Below are 27264 nucleotides of genomic sequence, written 5' to 3' on the forward strand. Positions count from 1 at the left end.
ACAATCTTCCCATTCCCAATTGTCCTTAAACCCACCCCGCCCCCATAGAAACCCCCCACCCTCATGAAATCCCAATTGCATATTTCTTATCAGTTATTTTATTTTTCAACATATAAATTATCATTTGTAATTTCATATTAATGAATACTTTCCCATTCAATTTCTTTTCCTTTCCATTCAAATTCTCCACCCTCCCCCCCCCCCTATATAAATACCCATCCCCAATCCGCATTCTCCATTCATCCATATGCCATTAAATGGGAAATTTTCTGTATTCTTTCAATATTTGAAATCACAAATCGATAGATTTCCAATGTACGCATACAATTACTGAAATTCTGTACACTTTGTACATTTACAAAATGGCTGACGGTAAGCTACATACCTATTGTGAAATCCTGTAGCTCGATTATTATTATTTAAAAAAAAAATGTTCTTATTATAATAGCTTCTATCAAATTTGTCAATAAAAAACGCTGGTATTCTACATTCTTATACTTTTTTTCGCTAAATCTACATAGCCATTTATAATTAAGGTATACATTTTTTTTAAGTATTCCTTCTTTTCCGTTCAATATGCACAATATCCACTCCCCATCCATATTCTCCATTCATTCATATACAATAAAATGGGAAGAATTTTCTGTACTCTATCAACATTTGAAATAACAAATCGATGTGGCTGAATGTACAATTAAGACAAAAAAAATAGATTTTATGATACCACAACGAGGTTGAATTACATAAATGCATCTCGCAGCTATGACGATGATTTTGGACATATTAATGTCTATAATATGCTTCTACCGAATTATTTCTCTTCCCAGCTTTCTATGTAGGAGATAACTTATAAAATTACAATATGTCCAAAATGTTCAATAAGTTCGATTAAACATTAAATGTAAGATTCCAGAATTTTTAATTATTGAAAAAATTGATAAAAGCTATCATAAATGGAAAACGCTTATATTCGGGCTGCAAGATTTCAGAACTGGTATGTAGCTTACTCTCAGCCATTTTGTACATGTACAAGGTGTACAGGATTTCTCTGAAGACAGTTAAATTGAATTATCATCCACCTGCAAGATATTTGAAGAATTGTGGTCCAAATCTAAGTTTATTAAAATGCTGTTTCGACGGGAGGAAAATATTGTATATGCCTATAATTTGAGCCTTCCTTCATTCCAATATATGTTCGATTGTATTAAGAATAATGTGTGTCGCAAATTAGACGATTTTTTGCTATAGTAGGCATTTCATGCTATTTCATGTCGGAAGAGTCAGTGCTTGACTATATTTTAGCTATGATTCCACCGTCAGAAAAGAAGTTATACTTAAAAGCAATCCATACCTTAATTAAAAAATGGCTATGTAGGTTTAGTGAAAAAAGGTATACACTTTAACCTTTGTTCAATAAACAAACTAACCCTTATTATTTAAAGCAAACTTCAATATCATTGAACAGTAATGTCTCTAATAAAACAATATGAAGTAAGTTAACAAACAAAGCCTTCTTGATGGCTTATAAAGAAACTATTTTGAACCCACAATTAGGTATTAATTAATAAATGCATCCCGCTATTAAGATTAGGATGTTGAATATTTCAATGTCAATATTATAATCATATCGAAGCATTTCCCTTCCCAGCTATCTAGGTAAGAGGTAACTTACATTATGTTAAAAATGTTCAATGATTTCTTTACAACATTATGAAAAAAAATCTTTTTACTTTGTTGATTAGAAAAAATGTCTTCTGAATACTTTAATCTGCAGAGTTCATTATTGTTTTTTTCCAAAACTGAAGTATTCTTTGTGATCAGAATTAAATTGGTAACAAACAAAACCAAATGTATATCTCAAATAATCAATATGATCATTGAACAGAAAACTTTCGTTTATACCTAGGCAAAATCCGTGTGTTGTTCACAACTGGTGCAATGTGTGCCATCTTTCTGCTGTCTTGTGGAATAATATAAATGGAGAATTTCTATCATTATCTGTCTATACGATACAACTATCTTTGTCGTTTAATCCATTATATTAAAGATCGGGAAGGACATTTTCCAGTCATTGAGAGGACGGCACACAAACAAATCCTATGATCATCGTGCATCCTAACATAAAATAAAATATGAAACAAACAGTGTCACACTTATTCACAATTGATCTTTGACGATATACACATATATATATATGAAATCCATATCTCTCAAACCTGTGCATTGGGGACAAAATCAGAATATTTAAAATTGCGTGTATGTATTTTAATGGTTTTAAATTGTACCAGAAAAAAAATGGATTGATATTCACATTGACGAATCTGAGTTTTGTGAATACATAATTGTCAGGACATGTAGTGTAGAATGTGTCGTGAAAAAGATATCACGCTTCGTAGAGACATTTATAATATCCCTGTTTACATTAACTGACATTTGTATGTAATGTGAAATTCGAATTATGATCTGACGATGCTAAAGTACATTATTGATTGTTTGATAAGAAGAAATGCTATATAGAAAAAAGCAGCCCTATTAGGGTATACAAGAACTTATGTTTTAGTGAATATTAGAAAGCAACGCCATTATGCAAATATTCTCTAGATTTCGCTCAGGACTTTAGGGAAACCTTTCCTAGAAATGTGCTAGAAACATAATTTTACAGCATATTTTAAATCAGGCCTTTATATAAAACAATAAGTATTCTTTTTTTTTAGGATATAAATATAAGTTTCTATTAGCCATTTGTCCTATCTATTCAACATTGTACTTCAATTTACCTGTTTTTTTTTAGCATAAAATGAAGTAGATAGCTATCCCAGTTGCTTCAGTTTCTTCATTTTCAATTCTTTTTTTTTTCAACAAATGTTCCAAATAGACAGTGTCATTTTCCTCGACTCTGCAAACAAAAAGAATTCTGTTTATGGAAGACAAATATATAATATAAATTTCATAATTTGTATTCAACAACACAAGACAGGGATTTTTGTTGAAAAAATTTATATTTTTCAAAATCAAATTCTTACCTAAAATGGGTCATTTAGGCATCGGCCCCCAAGATGAACTTTTTGAAAATTTTGATCTGATTTCGTTTTTCTAAATTCTCTTTCAAAAATTTACTTATATGAAATTTGATTTAAAAAAAAACAGACAGTGATTTTCGTGCTGAGTAAGTGTTTCTATTTACAAATGATTTTCAAAATAAGACCAAAATATAAATTTAGGCTGAATAAAGCACCTCAGTGACCGTTTCGAAAAATGATAACATTCAATAGTGATTGAATTGATTAATTAATTCAGCAACGATGTTAGAATTGTAATACACAGATAGTGCTTTAATTGTAGAAGTAATCAATCATTTTTTTGTGAGCGATGTACATTGTTAAAAGGTCTTTATGTTTGGTTCAATGTACAGGAGATTTTTTTTTACTTATACTTGGCATTCATGACGTTAAATTTAAATTGTAATTCGATTAATTACAATTGCAAAATATATGTAATTCATTTAATTAAATGTCCGAACTCATGTAATGGCAATAATAATTTGACTGAAATATTATTCATATATTAAGTTTTAATCAATTATTATCAACCCTTATTGACAGTTTTTTTTTTTCGATCGAAAATAAGGTGATTTTTAACTCATACATCCTTCGATTTTACATACTCGTACGAAACAATTTATTCTTTCTATTGTGAATCTATTTTTGACGACCATACAGTTATGACATATTTCAGTCTGAAATGCGTAAATGTTCATCTTAAAAAGTCACTTTGAAATATGGCATTTTTCGCTAGATATAGAGGGCATTTTATCGATATAACTAATGTAGTAAGACAGCAAAAACAAATTTTATCTCATTGGATTTGCGATGCAATTAATGACAAGATGACGTCATTTAATAATTGTGAACAAACATTTGTTTAAAAACATTTTACCTCTATTCACAAGGCGTGATATAATGCAGACCGCAATCTTTCATGTCTATGAGATTTTATCCATGTGGTGACATGTCACTTCATTATAGAATTAAATAGTTACGCCTACAACTCTGAAATAGTTTTGTTCTTCATAGTCGTTTTATGGCATATTTATTTACATGGGTCAGATAGATAAAAGGCGCTTAACAATCTAAACCCCGTCTTGTTTGTACGCTTGTTCAAAAAAATCTAAGGACATTTTACAAAATATGAACCACATCCTTGTGTATCCTATCCATGAATAGATTTGTTTTTATCAATTAACGTGGATATTCGAGTCACACGATTGAAAGCAAATATTTAGAATTATGTATTTTCTACTTTATGTATCAAGTATTTGCAAACCCAAACTTCGACTAACTCAATTATATAGGAGATTTTGTTTTAACTGACGCACATTATTTTCATTCAAGTTTGTATCATCAATTAAATGGTTAAATTGAGATACACTAAATATTTCAAATGTCTTCTTTTCTGTACATTAATTATATATTAATGACGCCTCCTTTTTTTATTGAAATGCCTAATACCTACAATTACTCCCCAACTTGTTAGGAGGGAGACATGCATTTTGGAGAAAAAAAATACAAACTAAATATTTTTACCGGTCATTATTTTTGCCATACAATCAACCATGTAAACGCGATATTGGCAACGTCTAAGGACCGGATGTGCAGATTTTTTTCTCCTAAACGAAGATTTTAGAGAATTAATGTGATAAAACTCAAGTTTTGGGATATTCCGACGAATAGGAGACATGGGAGCATGGACCAGGTGCACCGATAGGGTAAGCGGCCCCTGCTTTTCTAGAAACACCCGCCGAGTTGCTCATAAAAAGTCAAGTCCGGGGTAGACAAACGAGGAAAGGCAAACCATGACCCTTTGAATAAATCAGTTTTCATGGTGCTGATGGATACATCATAACAATCCACGAGTTCATGATGACGACCATAAAACTTCTGTAGTGATGACTTCAATCTTGTAGCAATATAACCCTGTTCCAGAAGCCTATTTGTCAGACTTTTAGCGCGATACAAAAAGTCTGCGTAGTTTCGGCAAGCTCTGGCATAGCGTATGAGTTGTGATATGAACACTCCATACACAGGAGCCGAAGGGATGTTGCCACAGATGAAAGGAAAGTTGACAATTCTGAATGAAAAGTAATCACATTTGTGGTAAAGTTTGGTCAATAATTTTCCTTTACCATCGATTTCGAAGTGTAGCTCAGGAAATTAGAGCCTTTCATAGAATTTTGATGGCAAGTCGAATGTTATTCTTGTAAATTAATTGATAATATACGTTTAATTTGCTCCTGGCATAATTACAAGCAATCACCATCTATACCCCCTACGTCACGTAAAGTCTACAACAATTCGTCAACGGAATCGAATTTTTTCTTAAGCCCATTAATTGCTTCTGCAACACTTGCTGCGGCTATCACTGATGGTTTGTGCATAATAAATCCCATTTCAGTAAATTGCATACGTAAATGAATTTTTGAGCATGTCTTGTCTCGCAAATTAACTGCAATTGTCATTAAATTCAAAAAATGATCAGAAAATCAGTAGGTGTAACGGATAACAATCCCCAGTTCAGTGTTCTCAAAACTGATGATTCCATTGCATACATGTCTTTCAGGGTGAAATAATTTCCTGCACATGAAATAAGTTTTTGTGGTTTTATTGGATCTGTTTTCCCTAGTTTTGATGCAACAAGTAATCCAACAGCCCCCAAAAGTTGCAGTTGTGTCCGATCAATATCTATCAATGACATGTACCTATCAATATAATTCACTGCTAGAAGTGCTACATTATCCGTTGATTCTTCTTCTTCACAAAATTCAATCATCCATTCGATTGTCAATTACGTACGTACGGTTTAATGTCTGTTTGAATAATTTGAAAATAGTTTTCTTTTGGACGATACCTGCCCTCTGTGGCAAACAAAGTTGTCAACACTTTTCTTCCGACAGATGCGATATTTCGTTGACATTGTACTGAACCGTTTGAAATTCAAAGGATTTAAAGTTGGTGCATACAGGGTTATCTAATTCAGATTCATAACATTCTAAATCCATTTTCTACATTATAGTTTATAAAAATAACATCAATAAGTCTCGTCAGCTCACGAGGTGTGCCAGTTGCAAAACCAAAATAATCCAGCCCATATTTATAGTCTATTTCCAATATTTAGAATTATTATTGTGAACAATCAACAAATCAAGAGTGCATAAATGTACTCGTAAATATCGGATATTTCCTTGCTTTTATTATGATTATATCAAAACTTTCCTATCATTCTAGGTAAAGGTGAATCAAAATTAATTGTCCATCATAAGGTACTGTATAAAATGATTTAACAAATAAAATTTAATTGGTCAAAAAGCCACTTAAAAGCGCTTTAACAGAAATCGTTCGACGTTCTCAAGGCAGCTAGCAATATAATCAGGACGCTCTTAATTATGCAAATATGATTAGCCTTACAGCTATTATCATTAAAGTAAATCATAATGTGATCTTAAAGTCAATAAGAAGCAACACTGTTGGTCCATTTTTATCTTTTTCGTAACATATGGATGTTTATATCAAATCTCTTTTTATAAGTTTAAAACAAAGTGAGATGAGTATCAATTAATGTTTGAATTGATAGATTGAAAGGCCACAATTTTATCCATTTAAGATCTCTTGCAAAGTTCTATACCTCAACATTTTTATTACACATCACACCATTCCCTATCCCAGTTTTCTACATTGAAAAAGATTAAGTACATAAGCATAATGTACATTTCAAATTAATACAATAACAATATTTGAGTAGTCAACACACCTCAGAGAGAGCAAAACGCCCTAGAGAAAAAAAAAGAATTAAATATTGTTCACTGTAAAATATTATGTCATGAATACTATCTATGGATGTACCAGTATACAAAATGTCCCCTCCCCAGCAAGGTAAAGGAAACTGTACACATTAGATGTGATGTTTTCGGTGGGAAAGTGCTATTTCACATAGTATGACAATGTTATCAATAGTGTTCGAAATAGATGTGATGAGCATGTATGATTTAGGTACAAATGTATCAAATATAATGGGCATATATATTTATGTTCGAAAGTGCTGTTTGAAGAAGTTTGGCCATATATAATAGGAGTGCTGCTGGCGTCTTTTGTGATGGGCATGTACAATTTTGTGATGAAAAGGCTGTTTCAAGTAGTATGGCTATGTTCAGAGTACAGTCTATTTTAGATGTGAAGAGGGTATATGTTTGATTTGGAAAGTGATACTGCAAATAGTACGGCCATATGAAGAGTACAATTCACATCAGATGGTTTCTTTTCAGAAGAAATTACTAGTCTCAGTAGTAAGCCAAATTATGCCAACATTCCGTATTATATGTGATGACTTCGTACTTGCCATTTCAAGTAGTATGGTCATGTTAAGTGTACAGTACAATCAGATGTAATGAGCATGTTTGATTTTGGTAGGAAAGTGCTTTTTCAAGTGGTATGGCTATATTAATAGTAGGGTTTGAATAACATATGATGGATATGTATGATTTTGGTTAGGAATTGCACTTTGAAGTAGTATGGCAATAGTTATAGTACAGTCCGCGTCAAATAAGATGAACATGTATATTTTAAGTAGGAAAATGCTATGATAGGTATTATGGCTATGCTAAAAATACGGTACAAATTTGATGTGGTGAGTGTAAATGTTTTGGGTAGGAAAGCGCTAGTTCAAATAGTACCGATATATTTTGAGCACATACGAAAAAGATGGAATCAACAAGTACACTTTTTGTATGAAAACCCGTTCTTACGTTGCCACTCAAGGTTTAGAGTACATAAGGTATGGTTCGCTATATCAAGAGGACGATACAAATCAGATATAAGAACATGTATAAATATGTATGAATTTAGTAGGAAAGTACTATTTTAGCTACCTGCCCATGTCAGCAGTAGAAGTCAGAGAAAATGTAATGACTATGAATATTTTGGGGTAGGAAAGGGCTATTTCAAGTTCTTTGGCTATATTGAGAGAGAAGTCGGCAACTGATGCGAGAATCACATATGTGTTTGGTAGTTAAGTGCTATCTCAAGTGATTTGGCCATATGATGTGTACTGTCCACATCAGATGTGATTTTTTCGGTGGGAAAGTGCTATTTCACATAGTATGACAATGTTATCAATAGGGTTCGAAATAGATATGATGAGCATGTATGATTTAGGTACAAATGTATCAAATATAATGAGCATATATATTTATGTTGGAAAGTGCTGTTTGAAGAAGTTTGGCTATATATATTAGGAGTGCTGCTGGCGTCTTTTGTGATGGGCATGTACAATTTTGTGATGAAAATGCTGTTTCAAGTAGTATGGCTATGTTCAGAGTACAGTCTATTTCAGATGTGAAGAGGGTATATGTTTGATTTGGAAAGTGATACTGCAAGTAGTATGTCCATATGAAGAGTTCAATTCACATCAGATAGTTTCTTTTTAGTAGAAACTACTAGTCTCAGTAGTAAGCCAATTTATGCCATCACTCCGTATTATATGTGATGACTTCGTACTTGCCATTTCAAGTAGTATGGTCATGTTAAGTGTACAGTACAATCAGATGTAATGAGCATGTTTGATTTTGGTAGGAAAGTGCTTTTTCAAGTGGTATGGCTACATTAATAGTAGGGTTTGAATAACATATGATGGATATGTATGATTTTGGTTAGGAATTGCACTTTGAAGTAGTATGGCAATAGTTATAGCATAGTCCGCGTCAAATAAGATGAACATGTATATTTTGAGTAGGAAAATGCTATGATAGGTATTATGGCTATGCTAAAAATACGGTACAAATTTGATGTGGTGGGTGTAAATGTTTTGGGTAGGAAAGCGCTAGTTCAAATAGTACCGATATATTTTGAGCACATACGAAAAAGATGGAATCAACAAGTACACTTTTTGTATGAAAACCCGTTCTTACGTTGCCACTCAAGGTTTAGAGTACATAAGGTATGGTTCGCTATATCAAGAGGACGATACAAATCAGATATAAGAACATGTATAAATATGTATGAATTTAGTAGGAAAGTACTATTTTAGCTACCTGCCCATGTCAGCAGTAGAAGTCAGAGAAAATGTAATGACTATGAATATTTTGGGGTAGGAAAGGGCTATTTCAAGTTCTTTGGCTATATTGAGAGAGAAGTCGGCAACTGATGCGAGAATCACATATGTGTTTGGTAGTTAAGTGCTATCTCAAGTGATTTGGCCATATGATGTGTACTGTCCACATCAGATGTGATTTTTTCGGTGGGAAAGTGCTATTTCACATAGTATGACAATGTTATCAATAGGGTTCGAAATAGATATGATGAGCATGTATGATTTAGGTACAAATGTATCAAATATAATGAGCATATATATTTATGTTGGAAAGTGCTGTTTGAAGAAGTTTGGCTATATATATTAGGAGTGCTGCTGGCGTCTTTTGTGATGGGCATGTACAATTTTGTGATGAAAATGCTGTTTCAAGTAGTATGGCTATGTTCAGAGTACAGTCTATTTCAGATGTGAAGAGGGTATATGTTTGATTTGGAAAGTGATACTGCAAGTAGTATGTCCATATGAAGAGTTCAATTCACATCAGATAGTTTCTTTTTAGTAGAAACTACTAGTCTCAGTAGTAAGCCAATTTATGCCATCACTCCGTATTATATGTGATGACTTCGTACTTGCCATTTCAAGTAGTATGGTCATGTTAAGTGTACAGTACAATCAGATGTAATGAGCATGTTTGATTTTGGTAGGAAAGTGCTTTTTCAAGTGGTATGGCTACATTAATAGTAGGGTTTGAATAACATATGATGGATATGTATGATTTTGGTTAGGAATTGCACTTTGAAGTAGTATGGCAATAGTTATAGCATAGTCCGCGTCAAATAAGATGAACATGTATATTTTGAGTAGGAAAATGCTATGATAGGTATTATGGCTATGCTAAAAATACGGTACAAATTTGATGTGGTGGGTGTAAATGTTTTGGGCAGGAAAGCGCTAGTTCAAATAGTACCGATATATTTTGAGCACATACGAAAAAGATGGAATCAACAAGTACACTTTTTGTATGAAAACCCGTTCTTACGTTGCCACTCAAGGTTTAGAGTACATAAGGTATGGTTCGCTATATCAAGAGGACGATACAAATCAGATATAAGAACATGTATAAATATGTATGAATTTAGTAGGAAAGTACTATTTTAGCTACCTGCCCATGTCAGCAGTAGAAGTCAGAGAAAATGTAATGACTATGAATATTTTGGGGTAGGAAAGGGCTATTTCAAGTTCTTTGGCTATATTGAGAGAGAAGTCGGCAACTGATGCGAGAATCACATATGTGTTTGGTAGTTAAGTGCTATCTCAAGTGATTTGGCCATATGATGTGTACTGTCCACATCAGATGTGATGTTTTCGGTGGGAAAGTGCTATTTCACATAGTATGACAATGTTATCAATAGGGTTCGAAATAGATATGATGAGCATGTATGATTTAGGTACAAATGTATCAAATATAATGAGCATATATATTTATGTTGGAAAGTGCTGTTTGAAGAAGTTTGGCTATATATATTAGGAGTGCTGCTGGCGTCTTTTGTGATGGGCATGTACAATTTTGTGATGAAAATGCTGTTTCAAGTAGTATGGCTATGTTCAGAGTACAGTCTATTTCAGATGTGAAGAGGGTATATGTTTGATTTGGAAAGTGATACTGCAAGTAGTATGTCCATACGAAGAGTTCAATTCACATCAGATAGTTTCTTTTTAGTAGAAACTACTAGTCTCAGTAGTAAGCCAATTTATGCCATCACTCCGTATTATATGTGATGACTTCGTACTTGCCATTTCAAGTAGTATGGTCATGTTAAGTGTACAGTACAATCAGATGTAATGAGCATGTTTGATTTTGGTAGGAAAGTGCTTTTTCAAGTGGTATGGCTACATTAATAGTAGGGTTTGAATAACATATGATGGATATGTATGATTTTGGTTAGGAATTGCACTTTGAAGTAGTATGGCAATAGTTATAGTATAGTCCGCGTCAAATAAGATGAACATGTATATTTTAAGTAGGAAAATGCTATGATAGGTATTATGGCTATGCTAAAAATACGGTACAAATTTGATGTGGTGGGTGTAAATGTTTTGGGCAGGAAAGCGCTAGTTCAAATAGTACCGATATATTTTGAGCACATACGAAAAAGATGGAATCAACAAGTACACTTTTTGTATGAAAACCCGTTCTTACGTTGCCACTCAAGGTTTAGAGTACATTAGGTATGGTTGGCTATATCAAGAGGACGATACAAATCAGATATAAGAACATGTATGAATATGTATGAATTTAGTAGGAAAGTACTATTTTTAGCTACATGCCCATGTCAGCAGTAGGAGTCGGAGAAAATGTAATGACTGAATATTTCGGGGTAGGAAAGTGCTATTCCTAGTTCGTTGGCTATATTGAGAGAGAAGTCGGCAACTGATGCGAGAATCACATATGTGTTTGGTAGTTAAGTGCTATCTCAAGTGATTTGGCCATATGATGTGTACTGTCCACATCAGATGTGATGTTTTCGGTGGGAAAGTGCTATTTCACATAGTATGACAATGTTATCAATAGGGTTCGAAATAGATATGATGAGCATGTATGATTTAGGTACAAATGTATCAAATATAATGAGCATATATATTTATGTTGGAAAGTGCTGTTTGAAGAAGTTTGGCTATATATATTAGGAGTGCTGCTGGCGTCTTTTGTGATGGGCATGTACAATTTTGTGATGAAAATGCTGTTTCAAGTAGTATGGCTATGTTCAGAGTACAGTCTATTTCAGATGTGAAGAGGGTATATGTTTGATTTGGAAAGTGATACTGCAAGTAGTATGTCCATACGAAGAGTTCAATTCACATCAGATAGTTTCTTTTTAGTAGAAACTACTAGTCTCAGTAGTAAGCCAATTTATGCCATCACTCCGTATTATATGTGATGACTTCGTACTTGCCATTTCAAGTAGTATGGTCATGTTAAGTGTACAGTACAATCAGATGTAATGAGCATGTTTGATTTTGGTAGGAAAGTGCTTTTTCAAGTGGTATGGCTACATTAATAGTAGGGTTTGAATAACATATGATGGATATGTATGATTTTGGTTAGGAATTGCACTTTGAAGTAGTATGGCAATAGTTATAGTATAGTCCGCGTCAAATAAGATGAACATGTATATTTTAAGTAGGAAAATGCTATGATAGGTATTATGGCTATGCTAAAAATACGGTACAAATTTGATGTGGTGGGTGTAAATGTTTTGGGCAGGAAAGCGCTAGTTCAAATAGTACCGATATATTTTGAGCACATACGAAAAAGATGGAATCAACAAGTACACTTTTTGTATGAAAACCCGTTCTTACGTTGCCACTCAAGGTTTAGAGTACATTAGGTATGGTTGGCTATATCAAGAGGACGATACAAATCAGATATAAGAACATGTATGAATATGTATGAATTTAGTAGGAAAGTACTATTTTTAGCTACATGCCCATGTCAGCAGTAGGAGTCGGAGAAAATGTAATGACTGAATATTTCGGGGTAGGAAAGTGCTATTCCTAGTTCGTTGGCTATATTGAGAGAGAAGTCGGCAACTGATGCGAGAATCACATATGTGTTTGGTAGTTAAGTGCTATCTCAAGTGATTTGGCCATATGATGTGTACTGTCCACATCAGATGTGATGTTTTCGGTGGGAAAGTGCTATTTCACATAGTATGACAATGTTATCAATAGGGTTCGAAATAGATATGATGAGCATGTATGATTTAGGTACAAATGTATCAAATATAATGAGCATATATATTTATGTTGGAAAGTGCTGTTTGAAGAAGTTTGGCTATATATATTAGGAGTGCTGCTGGCGTCTTTTGTGATGGGCATGTACAATTTTGTGATGAAAATGCTGTTTCAAGTAGTATGGCTATGTTCAGAGTACAGTCTATTTCAGATGTGAAGAGGGTATATGTTTGATTTGGAAAGTGATACTGCAAGTAGTATGTCCATACGAAGAGTTCAATTCACATCAGATAGTTTCTTTTTAGTAGAAACTACTAGTCTCAGTAGTAAGCCAATTTATGCCATCACTCCGTATTATATGTGATGACTTCGTACTTGCCATTTCAAGTAGTATGGTCATGTTAAGTGTACAGTACAATCAGATGTAATGAGCATGTTTGATTTTGGTAGGAAAGTGCTTTTTCAAGTGGTATGGCTACATTAATAGTAGGGTTTGAATAACATATGATGGATATGTATGATTTTGGTTAGGAATTGCACTTTGAAGTAGTATGGCAATAGTTATAGTATAGTCCGCGTCAAATAAGATGAACATGTATATTTTAAGTAGGAAAATGCTATGATAGGTATTATGGCTATGCTAAAAATACGGTACAAATTTGATGTGGTGGGTGTAAATGTTTTGGGCAGGAAAGCGCTAGTTCAAATAGTACCGATATATTTTGAGCACATACGAAAAAGATGGAATCAACAAGTACACTTTTTGTATGAAAACCCGTTCTTACGTTGCCACTCAAGGTTTAGAGTACATTAGGTATGGTTGGCTATATCAAGAGGACGATACAAATCAGATATAAGAACATGTATGAATATGTATGAATTTAGTAGGAAAGTACTATTTTTAGCTACATGCCCATGTCAGCAGTAGGAGTCGGAGAAAATGTAATGACTGAATATTTCGGGGTAGGAAAGTGCTATTCCTAGTTCGTTGGCTATATTGAGAGAGAAGTCGGCAACTGATGCGAGAATCACATATGTGTTTGGTAGTTAAGTGCTATCTCAAGTGATTTGGCCATATGATGTGTACTGTCCACATCAGATGTGATGTTTTCGGTGGGAAAGTGCTATTTCACATAGTATGACAATGTTATCAATAAGAGTTTATTTCAAGTGATATGGTCATGTTGAATCAGATCGGATCGAATAAACAGCTTTAAACAGGGTTATAACTTTCTTTTTTGAATTGTTAGGTCGTGTTAAGTGGATGTTCGAATTAGATTTTACGAGCATGAATAATTTGGGTAGGGAAGTACTACTCAAAGTAGTATAGCTATGTATAGAGTATATAATAAACATGTTGAATTGGATTAAATTAATATTTGAAGGAGAATGACTATGCTAAGAATGCGATTAGAATATGATGTGATGATATGGAAAGAAATGAGTTTTCAGTAGTATGGATGTGTTGAGCGATCGGTCATCATCAGATGTGATGTGATATTATGATTTTGGTAAGAAAGAGCCCTGTCAAGTAGTATGGCCATATTTAAAGTACAGCCCACATAAGATGAAATCAGGATGGATGTTTGAGTAGGAACGTGCTATTGTTATGTTAATAATACGGTATGAGCCTTATGTTTTGGGTTGAAAAGTGCTAGTTTACGGTAAAGCTATGATAAGAGAAGAGTTCAAATCAGTTTGATAAACATGAATGATTCTGAGTTAGAAAGCGCTGTTTCAAAGAGTGTTATCATGTCAGGAATATAGTTCACTTTACGTCAGATTTAATAATTATGCATGTTTTGAGTTTAAAAGTGCTATTGAAATATTTAGATTAAAGTTTTAATCTGATGCAATTATCATGTGTACAAAAACTTTATCTCACCAAGGAACGTGCTATTTAAAGTTGTTTGGCCATGTTAAGAGTAGGTTTTGAATCAGATGTAATAAGCAAGGATGCTTTTTGTAGGAAAGTGCTGCTTCAAGTAGTATGATCATGCTAAAAGTACGGTTAAAATCAGGTGATTGTTTGTGTAAACATGCTATATAATAAGGACGTGTAAAAAGTACAATACGCGACAGATGTGATAAGCATGTACATTAGGGGGTAGAAAGTTGCTTTGTCAATTAGTGTCGCTACATCAAGAGTATAGTCTGCATCAAACTTGATGAGCATATATGTTTTGGGTCGGATAGTTTTTGTTTAAGTGAAATTAACATGTTTAAAGTAATATTCGAATAAAATTTCATGAGCAGGAATAATTATGCGTATGAAACTGTTATTTTAAACGTAAGGCCATGTTAACAGTACCATATGCAATAATCATGCACATTAAGGGTATGGAATTGCTTTCCAAATAGAGTGACCATTTTAAGAGTAGCGTTTGAATCGGATCTGATGTAGGAAGGTCATATTTAAAGTATCAAATATGGTGAGCATGTATAATTTAGGTAGAAAAGCGACGTTCGTAAGTAGATTGGCCAAATTCAGAGTACATTCAATCAGATGTGATGAGCATTCATTTATTTGGTAGGAAAACGTATTTGCACATAATGTTGCCATATACCGTCATTATCAATTACCATTTATAATTTTGGGTAGGAAGTGCTATTTCACGCGAAATGGCCATGTTTATAGTAGGTTTCCAATAAGATGCGATGAACGAATATTACTTGGGCAGGAAAGTACTATGAACATTTCAGAAGTACTATCTGTAGCAGTTATGATGAAAATGTATGTTTTGGATAGGCAATTTTTTTTCAAGTAGCATTGAATGTTGCGGATACAAACCGCCTCTGATCAAAAAAGCATGTTTGTTTTCAGTGGTATTATGTTGTTTTTTTTTCATGTGGTATATGTATTTCATTGTAAAGAAAAAGGTTTTCAACATATGTCATAAGAATGCACGTTATTATGGTCATGTTAATTGTACGGTTTACAACAGCTGTGATGTTTTGGGTAAAAAGCGCCTTTCCATGGTAAGAGCACGGTACAAATCGAGTGTGAAGAGCATGTATGATAGGTAAACGGTACTTCATGAAGTATAGCTATCTTAAGATTGATTGATTGATTGATATATTTAATGTTGGAGTCTAACTACTGAGCAGCGACATTTTAGGTATATCCAGGCGATGAACATGAAATGAAGAATGGGACGGGACACAAGGATGATAGAGTCGGCAAAGTTTGATAGCCCCTGGAAATAGGGAGAGGAGGGTAGGGTTGGGTAATTCATCCTCCTGTGGCGGAGCGCAATAGTTCCTACTCCGATAGAATACCATAGAAGGGTTCTTTAACATGCGAGGAACAAGGCATTTTTTCAAACACGTTGCACCACTATGGTTTGTGGCCAGGTTTTCCGTATTATTGCCTGACGACTCCAGCATGTGGCATGCCTAGGGTACACCATTCCATCATTCGGGCACCACTTTAGACTTCATACAATTATGCCTCTTGAACAAAGGTATGTTGCTAACAAAATACTCCAATGTCAGATTATTTAAAAGTAAACATTTAATAGTATAAAGATGCTAACAATGTTCCGCGTTAGTGATCATAACTTGGAACTGGAACATGGTAGATATAAAAATATACACCGTTAAAAGAGAAGTTGACAAATATGCAAAGTTTTAAATGAGTTTTCAATTGCAAAATAAATGAGGGGTTAAGGGCAAATTAAAAAAAAAGTTTTGTCAGATAAATTCCCAGATTTTCGCCAACTTGACTCTTTTGATAAACCTATTCTTATTCTAAATTAAGATATGGGTGAATTACCCATTGTTGTAGATTTAATGAAGCAGTCTTTAGAAGTGTGAAAATGAGGTCCACATTGGTTAAGTGCATACGTATTTAATCATTTTTTATTTCATTTCCATGTTTCAATAGCTTAATATGATATAGTGTTTCTTTTTATATTGTATTTGTTTCTTTACTAATCCCATAAGGGGTCAATAAAAATATTATAAATATTAACTAAATCAATAAAATGATGACTAAAACATACATTTTATTCAGTTATATGAAACGCTCTTTTGTAGAAATTCTTTTGAATTCTGAACAAGTTTAATCTAATATTGGTCTGAATTGAAACTTGTAACATTAATATCACAGTGCAAGGCAAAATAAACTTCACTCCCCATAGTGCTTATTACCAGATACCCTCTTTTGTAACGTACTAGGTGTTTTACTAGTTTACAATTTGACCTTGATATGAATGATGAGTGATTTCATATCATTGCAAGCCTCGTTATTTTTATTTTTGGAAGGAAATGGCTGTCAATCAACATTTAAGCTTTGCATTTCAGTTCAACAATGAACGTATGTGTTTGATTTACTACAACCCTAAATAATAGTTGACTGGTGTGTCGTAATTCATAATTGTAGGTAGAATTTTACTATCTCGTTACTACCAATACATTTGAGTTCAAAATTTGTCATTCATTCAATTGCTTGCTTTACTTGAGACTGTTAATCAAAACTTCTTATCTATTGCTTAGACATGAAAATCAGTTCAATATTTGGTCTAGTACACAAGTTACAGAAAAAATCATTTCGTAAAAAGGTTAACTGTTATTGACTCTTGAAACGCACACGAGGGCCGATTGCAGTGTAAGTTTTATAATTCAACAAGGACATCATAATTTGCAAGTATACTTGCAATCTTGGTCGGCCGAAGATTTAAACAAAACAGGCATAACGACATGTATATGCAAATGGTGTTTCAAAATGTGAAAACAAATACTATGTGTGTTAACAACAAGCGGGTTACGCAGGGTCTTGTACAAAACTTTGTATTGTACACTCAAGAAAACTACAATTTAATATTCATTGCAGGATGTTGCTACGATCAAATTTAAAATAAAATGCAGGATTGAAATTATCAGACAATAAAAAGTCATAACAGTCATAAAATAAAGAAAAGCAGGACTGATTATTGTTAATATATATTTTTGCCTATATTTAAAAATTTATTCATTTAAGAGTCAACTTAACATGTAAGGTTGACTGTACGATTCATGAAAAATGGTATAATTTCCGTGTGCGAAATGTAATTTAGTAATCTGGTGAGAAGTATACGAAATATCGCATATTGTTCAAAAGTTTTACAATATTGTTTGATGTCAATGATTTGAACCGTTTCGTCTAACAACCACTTTCACATTGAAACAAAACATTTATTTTTATAGTTAAAGTAAAATCAAAATCAAGGCAGATATGATATATTGAAAATGTAAATATAAACAAGCTTAATATCACCTCTGTTTTGTCCCTGATGTTGGGTTAATAAAAAGTAACACGGATGGTTCGATTGATCGTAGCACAGTTCGTATGCTTGTACTACCTTATACAAAGATACATGTATTAAGATCCTTCAAAACATCATTAATAATTCTCTTAATGTTAGTGGTGCGTTTTGTTATATTAAATTGCATGATTTTATACTAAAACAAGCCGTCTGATATCTCACAAGCTGTCTTTGTCAATGGCACTTGTACATAGCTTTTTAGCAGATCGAATGCACTGACAAAATGTGCAATACCAATACTATCAGTGTGGTCGTCTTTTATAGGGAACGGATATGAGTTAAACTTTGAAAGAAAGTTAACCTCACAAAACACCCTAAAAATGCAAACGGTCTTTTAGGTTTAGGGAGCTTCATTCACTGGTACTTGGCCCAATAATATATTTTTATAGCATATATTAAATCTCTATTCTCACGACTTCCAGCTATAAAGAACAGCCAGTATAATGTTGCTGTTTTATAAAAACAACATCAACATTAAGACAAGCAGCTATCTTAACAAAATCTGGCACACATGCATGTTTAAAAATTTCAAAGGTGGGTCTCATTCAAAATTGTAACACTTATAGTGCAGATGAGCTTTGCTATGTGCAAAAAAATAATTTCAAGTATCTAATCCAAATATGGTCTGTTGGGGAGCGTTCAGTCATCTGTCATCAGTAATTACATTAAGGTTGTATTTACAGAGACCAGTTATTCATTCCTTAAATTATAGTGTAGACATGTTGTGATTAGAATGACAAGTGAAATGTCATCAAATACTTCAGCAAGTTTGTTTTTATGTGATGTTTTTTACAGGCAGGGTGTTAAATGTTAAATTCTAACCCATTGATTTCTGATTATATCAATGGAATACCACATAGTTAGTTTTTTAGTAAATGTCAAAAAGTTCAGTCAACAAGCGAAAAATTACGATTTCAATCATTTAAATAAAACGTTACAAATTCCATGATTAAAAATTTCATTGAAAATGTTAATATCCATCGAGTCCAATGTACTATTCAACACTTAATTCAAGGTACAAATGTATGTATATAAGTCTAGTATTTAAAGAATTAAAGCACTTTTATAAAATAGCTCCCCCCCCCCCCCCAAAAAAAAAAAAAAAAAAAAACACTGATGAGTCGATTAAATTAATTTGAGTGTAAGAAATCCAGCATTTAAGTACAAAGTCAAAAATGTTCTAAAAATACTACGAAAGTTCTGGACCAATTTACATCATTGTAATGCATCATTAAAGAGTCGCGAAAAACAGTACTTGTTTGGTTATAAAGTCTAGAAAAAATCATTTATTAAAATAATATATTTACAATATTACTATTTTTGTATTTAGCAATAATAATCAAACAAGTATAATAGTAGCTAAAACATATTCACCTTGAATGTAATAAACATATATAGCATTCTAACACCCCCTAAATACAAATCAAAATGCTATAAAGCTTATAATATTGTAAAACATTCTTTTTCAATATTAATTTCTACCTAAAATATGGAATTGGTTGGTTTAGAAGATCTGGCCTCTCCTTGCACAGGACAGCTCCAACATAAACGTCGCTTGCGTCTACAAAAAGTATGAAAACATTTTCTTAATCTGGAGATATTAAGACCGGAAAACTAGTCAACAGTGATTTTATATTTTCAACAGTTATCTGGCATTTGCCATTCGACCGAAAGATGGGATTCTCACTAAAACTAAGAAGTTGTGTTAAATGTTCAACGGCAGTAGCAAAATTAGAAAACAAATTTCTATAGAAATCAAACATGACCATATACCTCATTATTTGCGTTGGAGTAACGAACTGAACAATTGCTTCAACTTTAGCAATAAGGGTTAGACATGTTCTTGACATCTGCACCATGAAAACTGATTTATTCAACGGGTCATAGTTTTCCTTCCCTCGTTTGTCCCGGACTTGGCTTTTTATGAGCAAGTAGGCAGGTGTTTCTAGAAAAGCAGAGGACGCTTACCCTACCGGTGCACCTGGTCCATGCTCCCAGTTTTTAGTGGAGTCCGAGTTGCTCATTTGCTTTTGTTACTTTACTTTGTATGTATGATTTTAGTTACTTTATGTTCTTTGTTGTGTATGTCTGTTTTCCATGTCGGGTCTTTGTCCCTGCATTACATTATTTTGATTACCGCTATAACCTTGGTTCCCTTGATTAATCCTTGACCTATAGTATGCATTAAGTAGTCAACTGTTGATTTTCAAACTTCGAGATTAACAGTGAGATTAGCAGTTGATAACTTATCAGAAGTTCCCTCTAAATATTTGATGGGATCAGACCACCTATAACCACACACAATTAATCATCAACATACATGGTAAACAAACTTACACGCTGTGCATCAAACAGTCACATGTGACGTGCTGTTAGTTTCTAATATTTCCAACAGTCCAATGACCATAAAAGGGACGACAAAAGATTTTCTCAAACTAGTCAAAAAGGAAAGATAATAGTTGACCGACGAAGAACATAACATAGTTTTATCAGATGCTCTTGTTTCCGTTAAAAAGGTGATTTATTGTCATTAAACAGTCCTAGTTTATACATCGCATCTTCCCATAAGAACCTGAGATAAAGAATACTACCGACACTGTTGATTCGGCCTTATATCTTGACTTACACGTACAAATCGATGGTAAAGGAAACTGTTGACAAAGAATACGACAAACGCGATGACTTTTCTTTCCGTATTGTCAACTTTCTTTTCAATTTCAAACTTTCTTTGCAACATTTCTTCAGTATTTGCGTATAAAGTTCACAAATCACAAATCATAAGTCAGAGCTTGCCGTTCCTACACAGACTTTTTGTATCACTCTATAATTCTTACAGTTAGACTTTTGGAACATGGTTACTGATGCTTCCAGATTGAAATCATCACAACAAAGTACATGGTCATCATCAGGTATTCGTGGATAGTTACTGTGTTATCTGCACCATAATAACCTATTTGTTGAACGTCTATTTTTTCTTTTTTTTCGTCGACCTCGGACTTGACTTTTTATGAGCAACCAAGTTGGTGTTTCTAGAAAAGCAGAGGATGCCCACCCTACCAGTACACCTGGTCAATGCTCACAGTTTTAATTGTAATCGATAACATTCTTTTGATTTCCGCTGGAATCCTGGTTCAGTTGATTTCTCTTTCTATGCATTTAAACAGTAGAAACCGTATTTCAATTGATTACAGAAGAGCTCACTGAATGTGTATTAATCTGATACTTACAATGTTTTATACTAGCAGTTACTCAACCTTATGAAACCATAATTCAACTCAAAAAAGTATAATTTGAGGATTTCTTCCGTCAAAATCCTGAAAAAAAAATTCGATATCTATATAATGCCATTCTATTCCAGAATTTATTGAAAGCGAAATTCATAATCATTCCGGTATAAGGTTTAGCACTGTGTTAACAAGATGAGTTTATGTTTAATATCTAGCTAAGAATGACATACAGTAAAAAGAAACAATGATTAACCCGAAATGACTGAAAGGTAAGATAAATATGCAGTGACAAAGTACTTTTTGTTGATAACAACACCTTGATTCTGCACATTTAGAGCAAGTACATGTTTTTATATCAGTTTCTCCCAAAAAGGTATAGTGTGAATGCAACATTTTTTTTTCAAAAGCACTAAACAATAATTTATTTACTACCCGTCATATGCTATCTTGAAATACAAATAAGGAATGTCGGATAACTTTTATAAAATAATGTATACAGAGGAAGATGTTTACAAAATGCTGGAATTTTTAATCGACAACATATTTGTCCAGTGTGGTGGACGTGTTTTTCAACAAACAGTCGGCATTCCAATGGGAACAAATTATGCTCCTTTTCTTGCTGACCTATTCCGTCAATCTTATGAGGCTGTCTGTATAGCTGATCTGATCAGAAAGAAAGAATATCGTTTGGCTAGATCCTTCAATCTCAGTTTCCACTATATAGATGACGTATTATCTTTAAACAATCCTAATTTCGGGGATTTGATACATCGCATCTACCCAAAAGTACTTGAGATAAAGGATACTACAAACACTGTGAAGTCAGCCTCATATCTTGACCTACACATAGAAATCGATGATAAAGGAAAACTATTGACCAAACTTTACGACAAACGTGATGACATTTCGTTCAGAATTGTCAACTTTCCTTTCATCTGTGGCAACATCCCTTCGGCTCCTGTGTATGGAGTGTTCAAATCTCAATTCATACGTTATGCCAGAGCTTGCCGAGACTACGCAGACTTTTTGTTTCGCGCTAGAACTCTAACAAATAGGCTTCTGGTACAGGGTTATGTTGCTACAAGATTGAAGTTATCACTACAGAAGTTTTATGGTCGTCATCATGAACTCGTGAATCGTTATGGTGTATCCATCAGCACCAGGAGAACTAATTTATTTGACGGGTCATAGGCTTCTTTTCCTCGTCCGTCTACCCCGGACTTGACTTTTTATGAGCAACTCGGCGGGTGTTTCTAGAAAAGCTACTCTACCGGTGCACCTGGTCCATGCTCCCAGTTTTTAGTGGAGTCCGAGTTCCTCATTTACTTTTGTAACTTTGTATGTATGATTTTAGTTTCTTTATGTTCTTTGTTGTGTATGTCTGTTTTCCATGTCTGGTCTTTGTCCCTGGATTAAATTCTTTTGATTACCGCTATTACCTTGGTTCCCTTGTATACTCTTTCATAACGAATCGTTGGCTTTAGTAGAAAACAAAGAAAATAAAAAGTCAAAGAATTGTCCCTAACTCTTAGTAATAACACTTTCAAATAAACTCATATTTGCCCATGAAGAAAACATCTTTTTCGTTTTCTTATAAACTTACCATTATATAATGATATTATTACATCCAGTGCAAAACATTTTATACATATATGTTGGCGATTCAGAACATCTCAAACTGTCATGAATATGCCTATTTTCTGTTCAATAACACATCAGAATAAAGGGCTTTGTAGTTGATTTCTGCTGTAGTGCAAAGGACGGATACTTACGTTTTAACACAAGGGTTGTTGAAATTTTAATGCTTATCTTTGTTTCGCCCAAAAGAGTCTATTTTGAAGAAAGATTTCGCCCAAGTCCTTAAAAAGATACTGGATATTCATATCATGCCTTCGCTTTCCGATTATGTTTTGAAAGAAATTATTGTATACACTGATAGAACTACCCGCTGTAAAATGATTTTTTTTACCTTAATAATATGGTAACGAAAGATGATTCTCCCTATGACATGATTTAAATTTAAAGTAAATACATGTATGCAATTAACCTTACGAAACTATGTTTCGCACAAAAGAGCACAGTTTTTGAGTATTTGTTTCGTCCAAGTCTTGAGAAAAAATACAGGATATTTATATAATGCCGTTGTATTTAAGAATTTACTCAAATGAAAAATATACTAATTCTGATATAAAGTTGAGCATTGCATTAAAAAATGAGTTTGTGTTTAATATCTAGCTAAGAATGAAATACAGTAGAAAGAGTCAATAATTAACACTAAAATGGTTGAAAAGTAAGATAAATATGCTGTGACAAAATAGTTTTTGTTTACAACATCCAGATTCTGTACATATAAAGCAAGTCCATGTTTTTTTTTTTAATTCAGTTTCTCTAAGAAAAAGGTATAGTGTGACTACAACATTTTATTTGAAAAACAAAAAAAAAACAAAAAACAAAAAACAAAAAACAAAAAAAAACAAAACAAAAAAACACTAAACAGTGATTTAGTTCCTACCCGTCACATGCTATCTTGAAGTACAAATTGAGAATGTCAGATATTTTTTATAAAAAAGTGTTTTCATTACGAATCCAAAGCTTTAATAAAAAACAAAAAGAAAATAAATAGTGGAAGAATTGTCCCTAACTCTTAGAAACTACTCTATCAAAGTAACTCATATTTGCCAATATAAAAACAGTTTTTTCGTTCTCGTATAAATTTACCATTATATAATGATGTTATTACATACAGTGCAAAATTTTTTATGCATATATGTTGGCAATTCAGAACATCTCAAACTGTCATGAACACATAAGAATTCCTTAATAAAGTGATTTGCAGTTAATTTCTGCTGTAGTGTAAAAGACGGATACTTACGTTTTAATACAAGGGTTGTTGAAGTTTTCATGCTCATCTTTGTTTCGCCCAAAAGAGTCTATTTTGAGGAAGATTTCGCCCAAGTCCTTAAAAAATGCTGGATATTCATATCATGCCTTGGCTTTGCCATACTTGTTTTGAGAGAAATTATCGTTTACAACGATAGAGCTGCCCGTTGTAAAATGATTTTGTTACCTTAATAATACGGTAACGAACGATGATAAGATTAAAATTTAAAGTAAATACATGTATGCAATTAACCTTCGAAACTATGTTTCGCCCAAAAGTGCACAGTTTGAGTATTTGTTTCGCCCAAGTCCGGAAAAAATGCTGGATATTCATATCATGCCTTGCCTTAGCCATACTTGTTTTGAGAGAAATTATCGTTTACAACGATAGAGCTGCCCGTTGTAAAATGATTTTGTTACCTTAATAATACGGTAACGAAAGATGATATGATTAAAATTTAAAGTAAATACATGTATGCAATTAACCTTCGAAACTATGTTTCGCCCAAAAGTGCACAGTTTGAGTATTTGTTTCGCCCAAGTCCGGAGAAAAAATACAGGATATTCATATCATGCCTTCGCTATCCGATACCTGTTTTGAGAGAAATTTTGTATACACTGATAGAGCTGCCCGCTGTAAAATGATTTTTTTTACCTTAAAAATATGGTAACGAACGATGATTCTCCCTACGATATGATTAAAATTTAAAGTAAATACATGTATGCAATTAACCTTACGAAACTATGTTTCGCCCAAAAGAACACAGTTTGAGTATTTGTTTCGCCCAAGTCCTGAAAAAAATACAGGATAATTTCATGATGCTATTGTATTGTAGAATTTTTTGAAATGAAAAATACACTAATTATGATATAAAACTGAGCATTGCATTAAAACATGAGTTTTCGTTTAATATCTAGCTAAGAATAACCTTTAGTAGAAAGAGACAATGATTAACCCTTCAATGGTTGAAAAGTAAGATAAATATGCATTGACAAAATACTTTTTGTGAACAAGAATATCGAGATTCTGCACATATAGAGTAAGTCCATGTTTTTTCTTTATATCAGTTTCTCTAAAGAAAAGGTATAGTGAGAATATAATATTCTATTTTCAAAAGCACTAAACAATGACTTATTTACTACCCGTCAGATGCTATCTTGAACTACAAATTAGGAATGTCGGATAACTTTTATAAAAAAGCGTTTTCATTACGAATCCAAAGCTTTAATAAAAAGAAAATAAATAGTGCAAGAATTGTCCCTAACTCTTAGAAACTACTCTATCAAAGTAACTCATATTTGCCAATGTAAAAACAGTTTTTTCGTTTTCGTATAAACTTACCATTATATAATGATGTTATTACATACAGTGCAAAAATTTTATACATATATGTTGGCGATTCAGAACATCTCAAACTGTCATGAACACATAAGAATTCCTTAATTAAGTGTTTTGCAGTTAATTTCTGCTGTAGTGTAAAAGACGGATACTTACGTTTTAATACAAGGGTTGTTGAAAGTTTCATGCTCATCTTTGTTTCGCCCAAAAGAGTCTATTTTGAGGAAAGATTTCGCCCAAGTCCTTAATAAAATACAGGATATTTATATCATGCCTTCGATTTCCGATACTTATTTTGACAAAAATTATTGTATTTACTGATAGAGCTTCCCGCTGTAAATTGATTTTTTTCTTTGATCTTAATCAAGTAGAAATTATCATATTGTAACGAACGATGATTCTCCCTAAGATATAATTAAAATTTAAAGTATGCAATCAAGTTAAAATACTTTCATCGGCAATATTGAAATTCTATACATAGTGTATGCATTCTTGCTACTTTCATTTCAAAATTTACAAATTGTTTCGAAGCCAATAATCAATAATTACTTACTCATAACAGATGAAAGTTTGAATTCCTCATTACACACACATATCGGGATAATGTAAATAACAAGAAAATCTAATTATCTCTACGGCTAGTGATAATTCATTCCAACAAAGAAATTTAGCAATAGAATTTTCTTAAATTCTAACACATTCACCATTACATGCCCGGACAATTATTTATTCATCAACCTAATATCTTTCAGCATCCGTCAACAAATCAATTCATAACTTCTAGTACAAGATATACTTGAAAGTTAATGCCTATTGTTTTGTTATGAAACAACCTACAAAAACTAATGCACAGATATGGGATCTTCTAAGAGAAGTCACTCGGATCAAATAAATATTTTTTTTTATCATTACATGTATGTCATCTCCAAGAATCATGAGCTCGAACGAATCGATACAAAACCAACATTTTATTGATCAAACATATTGTTGTTAACGGTTTCGGCCATTCTAAACATCTCAAAATTTTATGAGAACGCAATGTTTTTGTGCATTAAAGCATTAGAAGTCATCTAAAATAATATATGCATTGCAGTTGATCTGTGCTGAATTGTGTATATGTATGATATTTATGCTTACAATTAAAAGCTGTTCAGATATATTGTAAAAATATGTTTCGCCCGAAAGAGCGTATTTTAAGGAGAGGATTCTCCTAACTCATGAAAATGATACAATATATTTTTTATAATTTCATGAAAACGCAATGTTTTTGTGCATTCAAGCATTAGATACCGTCTTTAAATTTATTGCAGTTGAGTTTGACGAATGTGTAATATTAGGATACTTATAGTTTAAAACTCACAGTTCACTGGGAAGATTGTTCCATAAAGTAGCAGCTGCCTTGTCGAACCTACGATCACCGTGCGATTTCGTTTTCACTCTTGGCGTTTCAAGTGTCACAGATTTCTGGGAGCGTAGTGATCTTGATGGGCGGTATAGACTCAGAAGCTTTTGAAGATATGCTGGAGCTATACCATGCACATGATGCAGTGCTATAAAAAAGCATAAGATCAGTATGTATTGACATCGGAATTCAACAGGTAACCAGTGTAGGTCAATTAAACCAAGTGCTATTAGGTTATATTTTCTGCGCCGTAATATCAATTTGGCGGTAGCATTCTGAACTCTTTGAAGCTTGTTC

General features: G+C 33.0%; 3 protein-coding genes across 22 annotated transcripts in view; 1 reads left to right on the top strand and 2 right to left on the bottom strand.

Annotated features, from left to right (window-relative positions):
* The window catches only part of LOC148601200 (uncharacterized), a 166685-nt gene that overhangs the window by 126784 nt on the left and 12637 nt on the right, over positions 1 to 27264 (bottom strand). The window lies entirely within an intron of this gene.
* The window catches only part of LOC148601201 (monocarboxylate transporter 13-like), a 149881-nt gene that overhangs the window by 96418 nt on the left and 26199 nt on the right, over positions 1 to 27264 (top strand). The gene's annotated exons all lie outside the window — the stretch shown is intronic.
* LOC148601205 (uncharacterized) overlaps positions 1 to 27264 on the bottom strand; it is a 41263-nt gene that overhangs the window by 6401 nt on the left and 7598 nt on the right. For 9 of the 13 annotated variants that reach the window (XM_088556754.1, XM_088556744.1, XM_088556748.1 and 6 more), the window contains 6 exons: positions 26926 to 27115; positions 25722 to 25808; positions 21347 to 21433; positions 19602 to 19680; positions 2778 to 2896; positions 1749 to 2115 (listed from right to left, as the gene is read on the bottom strand). In XM_088556754.1, the coding sequence (XP_088412880.1) occupies positions 21358 to 21433; positions 25722 to 25808; positions 26926 to 27115 (353 nt within the window). In that variant the 3' untranslated portion in view covers positions 1749 to 2115; positions 2778 to 2896; positions 19602 to 19680; positions 21347 to 21357. Of the gene's footprint in view, positions 1 to 1748; positions 2116 to 2777; positions 2897 to 3936; positions 4050 to 19601; positions 19681 to 21346; positions 21434 to 24218; positions 24305 to 24959; positions 25019 to 25721; positions 25809 to 26925; positions 27116 to 27264 lie in introns of those variants that run through there. The other 4 variants (XM_088556751.1, XM_088556743.1, XM_088556745.1 and 1 more) reach the window with 4 other exon arrangements.

Source organism: Perna viridis, chromosome 12 (genome assembly GCF_037379345.1).
Source record: "Perna viridis isolate PV_CMFRI_1.1 ecotype Kerala chromosome 12, ASM3737934v1, whole genome shotgun sequence".
NCBI classification, from domain to species: domain Eukaryota; kingdom Metazoa; phylum Mollusca; class Bivalvia; order Mytilida; family Mytilidae; genus Perna; species Perna viridis.